The sequence below is a fragment of the Nansenia antarctica genome (genome assembly GCF_963989245.1).
Source record: "Nansenia antarctica genome assembly, chromosome: 3".
Classification (NCBI taxonomy): domain Eukaryota; kingdom Metazoa; phylum Chordata; class Actinopteri; order Argentiniformes; family Microstomatidae; genus Nansenia; species Nansenia antarctica.
Window position 1 is genome coordinate 66764276 of NC_137688.1, and position 12990 is coordinate 66777265.

Here is a 12990-nt window from a genome sequence, read left to right on the forward strand (position 1 = left end):
TCCTGTCTACGTTTTAAATACAAAGACAACCATTTACGTTGCCAAATCAGTAGTTCACAAGCACTTCCACGCTCCCAACAGTCCTCATTTCCCTCCATGGAGACCTGATCGTTTATATTTTGTTCGGCAAATATCCACATAGTTTAAGACTGCGACCATGCTTGTCCTTGCAATGTACCGCCTCCAAAAGACAGTATTGCGTACGTGCAAGCCTTACTATAGTATTGGGACTTGTTCTAGGTATTCTAAACTCCTCAAAAAAAAATGGAAACGTTCTTTTTGTGGATTATTCCTCCCCTTTAATAATACCAATTGGTATTGTATCTTATATCGTTGGAAAGCCTGATTAGTCACCTTTACAACGAGGTACAACTTGTAAGGATCATGCATGCTAAACGTGTGGGTAGCGGCCCCAAAATCGCCTGCAATATTCTTCTGTTGGTATCGTTTTGAGTTGCTTGGTGGATTGGATGGTTGCCCTCTCCCACAGTAATAAGGAAAAAACAACACATTGGCCATTTTTACACTTTATTCATTTTACACTGTCAGGGCACCTCGTTGCAATGGTGACTAATCAGGCTTTCCAACGATATTAAATACAATACCAATTGGTATTATTAAAGAGGAGGAATAATTGACAAAAATAACGTTTCCGAACTTTTTTTGAGGAGTTTATTTGTGTCCTTTTTCGTATTCTCAATCTTCCTCTTCTTCTTCAGGTCTTTTTTTTCCATTTTGTTCTGCTTGAAGGAAACAAGGCAGACCAGTGAAAAAGCAGCGTGGGGGAGGAGACTTGGGGAGCGCGTGCGCAGATAATGAATGTCCGTGAGCGTGGAGTGTCTGTGTGTTGAGCGTCAGAGCTACGCTCACGCTCGGCATTGGAAGTGTGTGTCAGCAGTCGCCTAATTTGCATAGCTCCCCCTTCACATAAGGGGCTAGGTGCTTGCGGCACCATCATTCGTTTCTGAGAAGCAACGATCATCAACATGCCTGAGCCTGCGAAGCCTGCGCCCAAGAAGGGCTCCAAGAAAGCCGTCACCAAGACCGCCAGCAAAACCGGCAAGAAGCGCAGAAAGTCCAGGAAGGAGAGCTACGCTATCTACGTGTACAAGGTCCTGAAGCAGGTCCACCCCGACACCGGCATCTCCTCCAAGGCCATGGGAATCATGAACTCCTTCGTCAACGACATCTTCGAGCGCATCGCCGGTGAGTCTTCTCGCCTGGCCCACTACAACAAGCGTCGTACCATCACCTCCAGGGAGATCCAGACCGCCGTGCGTCTGCTGCTCCCCGGTGAGCTGGCCAAGCACGCGGTGTCCGAGGGCACCAAGGCCGTGACCAAATACACCAGCTCTAAGTAAACAGATTTTCGTCTGTATTACTTACCCCAAAAGGCTCTTTTAAGAGCCACCCACCCTATCAAAAAAAAGCTATTCCACAGTGAGTTGAGGTCGCGTGCTTCAAATAAGTCGAACTTATATGCTGTACTGATTGTGTGTATTGTATACACAGTACCTTTCCCAGACCAAGGGTCGCAAAGTGCTTTACATAACAAGGAAGAAAACACTATTAAAAACATAATACAAGAGTGAAAGACACAGCAGGTTAAAACAGGCAGAAAGAATATATAACATAACAAGCATGTATAAGGGGTATATAGGGGTAGTGGTGGTCTAGTGGATAGTGAGTTGGACTTGTGATCGGAAGGTTGTGAGTTCAAATCCCGCCTGAAGCCACACCACTACTAGTGTGCCCTTGGGTAAGGCACTTAGCCCTCAGTTACTCCAGGGGGAATGTCCCTGTAATTCGTAATTGTAAGTCGCTTTGGATAAAAGCGTCTGCTATGGCATATGTATCAATTAAAAAGATTTGGACAGTCCTTTATTCCAGCTGCACTCCGACTCTACAACCAGGCCCTGCAGGGTGGGGGAGACCTGGAGATGGAACTTTTGGAACTTTTTACTTATTGAGCCTGCACTGTTTTATGTTTTTTATTGAATGTTTTTCTGTTTTCTGTACTGAATGTTTTCTGCCCTAACTGAGCTGTTTGACAACAAAATTTCCCCATTGGGGACAATAAAGGTTTTCAATCAATCAATCTATTACTCGGTGTTACAATTTTCAAAGACTCCAGTCCTTGAACGCGCCGGAAGTTTTGCGCGCCTTTTTTGTTTTTCCACTCTGCCATTGTTTCTTTCAACTGCTGGAGTAGTGTACTCACTAGTTGTCTAAAACGGTTTCCGGTATTAATATAATGGACAGGAGTGACTACACTGCATACATACATACATACATACATACATACATACATACATACATACATACATACATACACAGGGGTGCACATAACTGGTGCGCCAGTGCGCATGCGTCGCCAAAATGCATGCTGCGCGGAAGATCAGCGGCATGAACGCGCTCTTGCGCACCAACAGCTGGGAGCGCTGGGAGAGGAATTTACTTCCTCAAAATCCACCTGCTGACTGCTGACTGCTGCATCACTGCAAGCCCCGTAACGCCATCACAACGACCACGGCGACTCCCCTCACGAAAACATTCGGAAAGTATCGTAACTTGTACTTTCATTCCGCGTATCGCACGGTTATCACGGTTATCACGCCGACACGTGACAATTCAGTCCCGAACGACTCGTCGCTAAAAGGAAAAACAACACCAAGGAACTTCACGTTTCTTTTCTCTGAAGCTTTCAAACGTTCAGACGTTTGTTTTACAGCTTCATTATCGCACCTAGACCCCTGACCCAGGGAATATGGTTGGGAATTCTATAAAATAAAATAAAAAAGACTTTGTTGCACAATCAAAATAATGAGCTATTTAAAGTGATAGCCTACAACATCCTCTACCATGGTTGAAATTGAGGACAGTGATAACAGCAGTCAAGAGAGCAGTGATGATGATTAAGCTTGTAGCATAAATAAATGCTTAGGCTGTAACTTTTTGTTGAAAAGTTGATTTCAGTGTTTACAGAACAGAGCAGTGCTTAAAGAGATGTCAGTTGATTTCATTGTGTTTAAAGAACAGACATTCAGTTAGTGCTTAAAGAGATGTCAGTTGATTTCATTGTGTTTAAAGGAGTCTGACAGACTTTCATGCTTAAAGAGCAGTCATTTGATTTTGCATTTGTTTCTTTTGTTTTGCACACAATCATTTGTTCGTTCATCTTTATTTATGAATAAATGTCGTTTTGCTAATATAAGTTATCCATGTATCCCTTTTTTATCCATCCTGTGGGACGGGTCGCGACTCGCGAGCTCGGGGAGCACCAAGCAGCATCCCTAGGTGCTCCTCTGAGCACTGGCCCCAAAAAGTTATGTGCACCCCTGTACATACATACATACGCATGACCAATTTCTCGGGACAGGTGGATTTAAACATAAATCATGAATATAATAATGGTTTAAACGGCGTTCACATGTGGATAATCTAGTACAATCAAGAAGTTAGCCTACCACTACCGCCAAGACATGCTCACTTATCTATCGATAAAATGCTTTCATATCACCCCCATGATGTCATTAACTGGCCACGTCAGTGTGACAAGTCAATAAAAGAGCAATTCCATAGTGATTTGAGCTGACGTGCTACAATAAAGTCGACGGTATAGTATGGTATAGTAGATATTATAATAGTACTGGTGTTTAATAACTCGATGTTACAATCTTCAATGACTTCAGTCCTTACGTGGTATCCCTCCCAAAGACCTCTTAATCCCCACTACGCTACCTCCGAGTACGTTTCTCCACAGTAAATAAGTTAATAATAAAAACGGCTCCGCTCCACTCATAGAACTGGAGTATATCTCCATAACTATCGTTACATTTGGGTAAAATGCGCGGTCGATAACAATACGTTTTTCGGCTGGGCGGCAGGAAGGGGTGCGCGTCCCCGCTCCAGGGCTGGGTTTGTCATTGGATGAGGTGTCATCGGCCCGGAGGCCAATGAGCTGTCAGGGTGAGCTATAAGTACGATAGTTATGGAGATAGACTCCAGTTCTATGAGTGGAGCGGAGCCCCATAGGGGAGCTCTGCTCCTATTGGTTTACCCGCTACCTAAAGTAGCCAATGACTGAATTTTTCAATGCCTGCGCCCGCCTGGGGTGCTATATAAAGGGGCGTCCTTCGCTCCATCATTCTCCCAAACATACAAAACAGCCGGGTTTGAACGAGTCGAAGTGGGCCAGCATCCCTATGGGGCTCCGCTCCACTCATAGAACTGGAGTCTATCTCCATAACTATCGTTCTATATCGTGGAGCTCCGCCCCATAGGGGAGCTCTGCTCCTATTGGTTTAGGCGGAGCGAGCGAGGCCAAATGTACCCCCACTGAGACTATTAATCCGAAAACAATCTCAGCGGCACCCGGAGCTGACCACTGATGTTGGTTCAAGACAACCTTAAAAAGTTGGCCCAACCCACACCGAGTCTGCTCCACTGATCTAGCCCTTACGTGAGCACGCAGGGTTGTAGATCTAACGGAACATGTCCTGGAGGAGGGTCCCCTTTCCCAGGCACATCCGTAATCATCCTGACAGCACTTGAATAGCATCCCCAACCAGGGTAATCCAAGTGCCATCCCCACTACATCAGTCCTCAGCAAACTGAGGACAGAATGAGAAAAGGATGAGGAAGAAATATCACTTACCCAACCCTTACGTTGGGTTGTTGATCTAACAGACATGTCCTGGAGGAGGGTCCCCTCCCCAGGCACATCCGTATTCATCCTGACAGCACTTGAATAGAATCCCCATGACCAGGGTAATCCAAGTGCCCTTCCCACAACATCAGTCATCAGCAAACTGAGGACAGAATGAGAAAGGATTGAGGAAGAATATCACTGACCTAACCCTTACGTGAGCACGTAGGGTTGTTGATCTAACGGAACATGTCCTGGAGGAGGGTCCCTTCCCCAGGCACATCCGTATTCATCCTGACAGCACTTGAATAGAATCCCATGACCAGGGTAATCCAAGTGCCTTCCCCACTACATCAGTCAACAGCAAAACTGAGGACAGAATGAGAAAAGGATGAGGAAGAAATATCTTCAAGTAACACCGTATAAAAAGTGATGGCGACGACCAAGACGCCGCCACACATATCTCCTCCACTCCCACTCCCCTGAGAATGGCCACTGATGCGGCCATGCCCCTGGTGGAATGAGCCCGAATGCCAGTCGGCACGGGCTGCCCCTTCGATTCGTATGCGAGGCTAATAGCCTCGCAAATCCAAAGGGACAGCCTCTGCTTCGAGAGTGGTGTCCCGGCTTTCTGTCCGCCATAGCAGATCAGAAGCCGGGGAGAAGATCTCAGTCCTGCCTCGCGCTTCACATATTGTGCCAACGCGCGCACCGGACAATACAATGTAAAACGCCTCTCCCTCTCTCCGTCGTGAGGAGGAGGAAAAAAAGGCGCTCAGAGCACAGCTCTGAACCCTAAACCCACGATTAACCGTAGGGATAAAATCCGGGTTAGGGCGTAATACAGCTTTTGTTTCGTCATCAGATATGATCAAACAATCTGCCCGTGACGAGAGAGCGCACAAATCACTCACTCGCTCAGCCGTAGTCAAGGCGAGGAGTAGACTCGTCTTGAGAGACAATACAACGCAACGACACAGTGACAATGGGTTCGAATGGGGGCACGCACAGCGCCTCTAGCACAATCGACAGGTCCCATTTTGGCATTAGAGTCCTATGAGGGCGTCTAAGCCTACACACTCCAGTCAAAAAACGCTAAACCAGCGAATGACTGAAAAACCAGTGTCGTTGTCGCAAAACCCTCATGACAAGCTGAGATGGCAGCCGCGTAAACTTTAATAGTTCCCGCCGCCAATCCCTTGTCAACAGCGACTGTAAGAAGCACAAGAACGTTTCGACCCGACAACAGACAGGGTCAACGTTCTGTCCCTCACACCACTGTGTAAAACTCGCCAGCGCGCCGCATATCCCTTTGCAGTGGATTGCGCGCGCGCAGTCTGAATGGTCTGAATGACCGCGTCTGTCAGACCCCTGCGTTCTAACAATCCCTCTCAGTAACCAGGCCATGAGGGGCCCCCCCTCATAGGCGGCCCCTTCACCAAGCCTCCGGCTTGAGAGAGTGCATCTTGTCGATGAGGTATGGGCCATGGGCCCTCTACCAACATCTCCATCAGTTCCGGAAACCACGGGGCTCCGGGACGGTCCGGGGCTACAAGAATTAACTCTAGCCTCTCTGACCTCACTCGTGCCAACAGTGGGAGGATAGATGTCAGGGGTGGGAACGCGTATAACAGGACCCTCGGCCATGGGTGGAGTGCGAATGTATCGACTCCCAATGGCGGGTTGTCCTGTTCGCGCAGGGAGAACCAAAGGTGACACTGCGCATTCGTCCGTGACGCAAACAGAACCACTTCTGCTTGCCCGAACCGTGCCCAAATCAGCGACACAATGGATGGTGCTAACCTCCAGCCGTCGTCCCTCGGGCCTCCCCGTGATAACAGATCTGCTCCTTCGTTGAGCAGACCTGGAATGTGGAGAGCTTTCAGCGAACTCAGGCGACTCCGCGCGCGATGACGCGCGGGTCTCTCCAGTAGCTCAGGTCGGTTTTGACCGATCTCTGTATTACAATCAACTTGCGACGGCGTCTCACTGGAACCCGTCGCAGTCGTGCGAACCGCCTCTGCAGTCTGCGCATGTGTAACAGGCCTAAGGGGACCACTACATGGGCTGCAGACATCAGTCCTAGTAAGGACATCCTTGACAGAGCGGTGATTGTATTTGTCACTCGACACACCCGGAGAGCTGACGTCAGTGTCGCTCTCCGTGGTGCCGATAAACTGGCCCTCATCTCGGCAGTATCCAACTGAATGCCTAGATAGGAAAACTGTTGAGCCGGCCACGGAGCACTCTCTGTCCAGTTTACAGCTAACCCCAGCTGAGTGAGGTGCTGCACCAGTGAGGTTGCGTCCCGAATGGCTCGATTTGGGCATTGGGCCAAGACCAGTAGGTCGTCGAGATATGCTAATATGCGTATCTCGTTTCGCCTCAGTGGTTCGAGTGCTGTCTGCACGCATTTGGAGAAAAAACGAGGAGCAAGCGTGCACCCGAAGGGCAGACGCGTGTACTCGTAAACCTTCCCTTGGAAAGCAAAACGTAGGAATTTCCTGTGCCACTCTGTGATTGGCACACGAAATACGCGACCCTCAGGTATCTACGAAAGGGGCGTTTCGCCACTCTCTCGTTGAGGACCCTGAAATCTAGTATGGGTCTCATGTCTCCCGAATTCTTTGGAACAAGGAAATACGGGGAGTACCATCTCATGTCCCACTGGTCCCTCGGAACCAATGTCACTGCGCCCTTTGTTAGGAGATTCGTAATCTCCTCCTGGAGCGCACGTGTCTTTATCGGGCAGGACAAAAAACAGTCTCTCTCACGCCCCTGAAGGGCGGAGGAGGCTGAATGAACTGTAGTGCATATCCCCTCCTCAATGTCCTGTCTAGCCAGCCCGACAGAATACCTGTCCCTTCTAGTCATTCTGCATAACGCAACGACAGCGGCTGGACCGTCTGTTGTGGTGCAGTTGACAGAAAAAACTTGAATTTCTGTATGATCCCAGCCGCCGCTGCACACCGAGGAGGTGGCACAGCCCAAGGTGGGGTCATTTCGAAAGGGATGGGCTGCCGTCTGTAAAGAGTGTTTGTTATGTGTAACAATGCTCTTTATTGACGCAGGTTTATTATGCCTGATAATCAAAGAACCGGCCGCACGCTCATGAGCTGGGCCAGGTCTTGATAGACATGGAGGGGTTTTTGATGTACATAACGACCCCTCTATACGGCTACATACAGGGTTGTTTAACCCGCTACGTGTCGTGATAGGGGTAAGTCCGTTAGGCAGAGAGCTGGCCACACGCCGGTAAGCTGGGCCAGTCTCCGGTTTGTTTCTAACCGGTAGCGAGTCGACCACACTCTGACAAGGCAGGTCGATCTCCGCTCTGGTAGATAACGGTCCCTCTATACGGCTACAGACAGGGGTGTTTAACCCGCCTCGTGTCGTGATAGGGGTAAGTCCGCTAGGCAGGGAGCTGGCCACACGCTGGTAAGCTGGGCCAGTCTCCGCCTTGTTTCTAACCGGTAGCGATTCGACCACACTCTGACAAGGCAGGTGGGTCTCCGCTCTGGTAGACACCATGGAAAATCCTCCTTAGGGATGGTTTGCCGTCTGTAAAGAGTGCTTGTTTTGAGTAACAATGCCCTTTATAGACGTAGGTTTATTATGCCTGATAACCAAAAAACCCGCCGCACGCTCATGAGCTGTGCCAGGTCTTGATAGACATGGAGGAGTTTTTGATGTAAATAACGGTCCCTCCATACGGCTACAGACAGGGGTGTTTAACCCCCTTTGTGTCGTGATAGGGGTTAGTCCGCTAGGCAGAGAGCTGGCCACACGCTGGTAAGCTGGGCCAGTCTCCGCCTTGTTTCTAACCGGTAGCGATTGGACCACGCTCCGACAAGGCAGGTGGGTCTCCGCTCCGGTAGATAACATGGGAAAAATCTCCTTTACTGAAAAAGTAAGGTGGGGATTTTCCTTCTTTTGCCTCTTTATGAGGTAGCAGCCATGAAGAAGAAACCGGTGGTGGGGTCATTACCGACCCCTCCGCCCGTGAAACCGGGCCACGCTGCCGTGGGGGGCCGTAGCGGGCCCTCCCAGTGGTCAGCGGCGGGGGCTGGGGATGCCGAGTGGGGCATGGCTCCGTCGTTTAGAGGTAGAGCCAGTGCCGCATCACGCCGAAACCTCCGTTTCGCAGTTGTGTTGTTCGTGTCGTTCAATGAGAAACAGTTCAATGAGAATCTTTTTATAACTTTTATTAACGTGCTCTGGTTACCTCAACTCCATCTACCTAGTCCCTATTAGTTCCTGTCCTGTCACTACCACTACATCATCTCCGGTCCTGTCCTATAACAAGGACCTCTACTGACACCTAGTGGTAGGAGTATCCAATCGTCACATCCTCCTTTCTTTGAGGTAAGAAAAATAACAAACAGCTAACAGTTCAAGTTACACAAATTACAGGTATCAGCTACAATCTTAACTGCAGCTATGTCCTTAAAGCATTTGACTGAAACACACAACCAAACATGTTTACTATGAACTAACCCTTAAACTTTCTTTTATATGTATAACATATCAACTCAAAACATTAAACACATTCTTACACATTCATGCTTATTGTCTTTTTTTTTTTTTTTTTTTTTACAAGTTCAGTCTATCAGGCTTTGTGATGTGTCTTGTGGATCTTCTTATCACAGGTTCACTTGACATGTGTGTGTGTTAGTGTGTGGTTCAGTATATCTGTCTGTGTTACAGTCACTTGGAAGTGGACGGATGGGCTCAGACTCACTGCAGGCTTCACTGAGCTCTGGAACAGCTTCTGGAGTTTTTAGGAGACTGCGGCGATTGCGTCTGAAGATTTGTCCTTCTTCTGTTCTCACCGTGAATGACCGTGGAGCGACTTCGTCAAGAACAGTGGCTTTTGTCTTCCATCCACCAGGACCTTGAATCCTGACTGTGTCGTCGCTTGAGAGTGGTGGAAGCTGCTTGGCTGTTCTGTCATAGAATGACTTCTGCTTCATCTTCTGTAGCTGTAGCTTTTGTTTCAGCTTTGGACGTCTTCTTTGCTGTGAGTAACTCGGCAGTGTGGTACGAAGCTTTCTCTTCATGAGCAACTCAGCAGGTGACAGTCCACACTCAAGAGGTGATGCTCTGTAGCTGAGTAGAGCAAGGTATGGATCTGAGTCACTGTCAGCAGCTTTCTTCAGGAGTTGCTTGAGAATGTGGACTCCTTTCTCAGCCTTTCCATTAGACTGTGCATAGAGAGGACTGGAGGTCACATGATTGAAGTCGTACTGTTCTGCAAACTCTCTCCACTCTCCGCTACTGAAGCATGGTCCGTTATCAGACACAACGGTATGTGGTATGCCATGTCTGGCAAAGATCGATTTTGTGTGTGTTATGACACAGGCTGATGACATGTTTGCTAGCAGTGCCATTTCAGGGAAGTTGGAATAATAGTCAATGACTACTACATAGTCTCTTCCTTTGAGATGAAACAAGTCCATTCCTACCTTGTGCCACGGTGCTGCTGGCACATCAGCTACTATCATGGGCTCTTTGGTTTGCTTGTTCCTATGCTCCTGACATGTTTGACACCTGCTTATCAGTCTCTCTATGTCTTTGTTGATTCCAGGCCAGTAGACAGTATCTCTCGCCCTTCTTTTACACTTTGCGACACCGAGATGACCTTCATGGATCCTCCGTAGCATGTCCTGCCTCAGAGCTCTTGGGATGATGATTCTGTCGTGTTTTAGCAACAGCAGCCCATAGACTACACTCAGCTCACCTCTGACATGGAAGAACTGTGGACAGGAACCTGGAGGCCATCCATTTTGCATGTTGCTGATGACTTGTTGCAGCTCTGTGTCTTTCGCTGTTTCCTCAGCTATCTGTCTGGACTTGGAGTCTGATACAGGAAGCACAGCAGACACCATGTTCACATGCCTCTGAACATCCTCTTCAGTTGTACTGACACTGTCCCCTGTTGGTGCTCGCGAGAGTGCGTCAGCGAGTACGAGATGCTTTCCTGGTGTGTAGATCAGTCCAAAGTCGTATCTTTGCAATCTCATCATCATTCGCTGTATTCTTGGTGACATCTCATTCAGATTCTTTTTGATTATAGCGACTAATGGACGATGGTCTGTCTCTACAGTGAAGCAGGGGAGGCCATATACGTAGCTGTGGAACCTCTCTAGCCCAAACACTAGCCCTAAACACTCCTTTTCTATTTGAGCGTAACGACACTCAGTTTCTGTCATAGACCTAGATGCATAGGCTACCAGTTTCCAGTGTTCACCCTCAGCCTGAAGGAGTACTGCACCAATCCCATCTTTTGATGCATCTGTGGACACTTTAATCCTCTTTGTGTGGTCGAAGAATGTTAGCACAGGTGCAGTGGTTAGTGCTCTCTGGAGCACTTGCCATTCATGCTCATGTTTGGAGGTCCACTTGAACACACTCTCATTGTGCAGGAGCCCACGGATGCAGGATGTTTTCGCTGATAGGTTGGGGATAAATTTACCTATAAAGTTGACCATCCCCATGATGCGTAGCACCCCTGTTTTGTCTGTGGGCCTCGGCATGTCGAGTATGGCGTTGATTTTCTCCTGGTCGGGTTGGACACCTTGTGCTGAGAGCTTGTCTCCAAGGAAGACTATTTCCTGAGCTCCAAACTGGCATTTGCTCCTGCTGAGCTTCAGTCCATTCTTCCGTATGCTCTCCAGCACTTTTGTCAGTCTCTCATTGTGTTCTTGGATTGTGGAGCCCCAGACAATGATGTCGTCCACATAGGCTCGAACTCCATCCAGCCCCTCGATGATGTGTTCCACTGCTCTATGAAATATTTCAGACGCAGAGATTATTCCAAATGGAAGTCTGAGGAAGCGGTATCGACCAAAAGGAGTGTTGAAGGTGCAATATTTGGTGCTGCTCTCTTCTAATTTGAGTTGCCAGAACCCTTGTGATGCATCAAGCTTTGTGAAGTATCTTGCACCCGCCATTTCACAGGTGATTTCCTCACGCTTGGGTATCTGGTAGTGTTCACGCCTGATGTTCTCGTTTAGATCTTTTGGGTCCATGCATATTCTTAGGTCACCGTTTTTCTTTTTCACACACACCATTGAATTGACCCAGTCTGTTGGTTCTTCAATCTTCCTTATTACACCCAGTGTTGTCATCCTGTTTAGTTCCTCCTTTAGACGGTCTCTCAATGGTGCTGGGACCCTTCGTGCAGCATGCACAACTGGCTGTGCATTTTCTTTGAGCTGGATTTTATAGGTGAATGGCAGTTCACCAAAGCCCTTGAACACATCTGAATAGCTCTGCACTATGGATTCAACAGAGTCACTAGATGTGCTCACAGTTGTGTTGATGCAGTACACTCTTTTCACCAGCTCTAAATCTTCGCATGCTTTATCACCTATCAGTGAGTCTAGTCCTTCAGCTACCACAGAGAAGAGTAAGTGGTGCACTTTCCTTTTCACTGTTACTTTCAGCTTGCATGTGCCTAAACAGTCAATTCTCTGTCCATTATAGTCCTTAAGCTCAAGCATTTTTCTTTGAATTTTTGGCTTTTCTTTCATTGCTTTGATGTCAGACATGCTGATTAGATTTGCTTTTGCACCAGTGTCTAGTTTCAGAGTGACTATAGTCCCATTTATTTGCAGTGGTACTATCCATTTATCTTGCTTGACAGCATTTATCTGCTTCTGTGGCTCTACTTCACAGCCCACCATGCCAACAACATATGGGTCACTGTCACTGTCAGTTTCAGTGTCTTCCCCCACTATATTTACAGGTTTTCCCATCCTTTTCTCTTTCCCTTTAGAGAAGCACTGTTTGGCAAAGTGGTTATTTCCTTTACAATGAGAGCATTGCTTACCAAAAGCTGGACACTCCCTTGGCTTGTGCTGCGAGCCACAGCGTTTGCAGTTGAACGTCTCACCGTCTGTCCGTTGCGTTTGTGCGCGTTGTTTTCCTTTGTAGAAGACCGCGGCAACTGTCACATCATCACTCACTTTCATGGAGCCCGCTGCCATCTCGCCGAACGTCCTCGCGTGAATCCGGGACAGCTCACTCGCATGACAGATCTTGATTGCCCCCTCTAATGTCAACTCAGCTTCCCTCAGCAGCCTTTCCCTGACCTTTTTATCCTCCACACCAACTACGATCTGGTCCCTGATCATGGAGTCCTTTAGTGTAGCAAAGTTACATGACCGTGCTTTTAGCTTTAGGTCAGTCAGAAAACTATCGAAAGGCTCGCCCTGCTGCTGGATTCTAGAACGGAACACATATCTCTCGTACGTCTCGTTCTTTTTGGGAGAGCAATGGGCATCAAATTTCTCGAGCACTTTATCCAGCTTCTCGTTATCATCTCTTTCCTCAAACAC

General features: G+C 48.0%; 2 protein-coding genes across 2 annotated transcripts in view; both read left to right on the forward strand.

The window, feature by feature from the left end:
* The window catches only part of LOC308152848 (uncharacterized protein), a gene marked incomplete at both ends in the record, with an annotated part of 142024 nt that overhangs the window by 112434 nt on the left and 16600 nt on the right, over positions 1 to 12990 (forward strand). The gene's annotated exons all lie outside the window — the stretch shown is intronic.
* LOC308153157 (histone H2B-like) lies at positions 987 to 1361 on the forward strand (the record flags this gene model as incomplete). Its single annotated transcript, XM_080526247.1, has 1 exon — positions 987 to 1361. One exon carries the CDS (start codon positions 987 to 989, stop codon positions 1359 to 1361), a length of 375 nt encoding a protein of 124 aa, XP_080382373.1.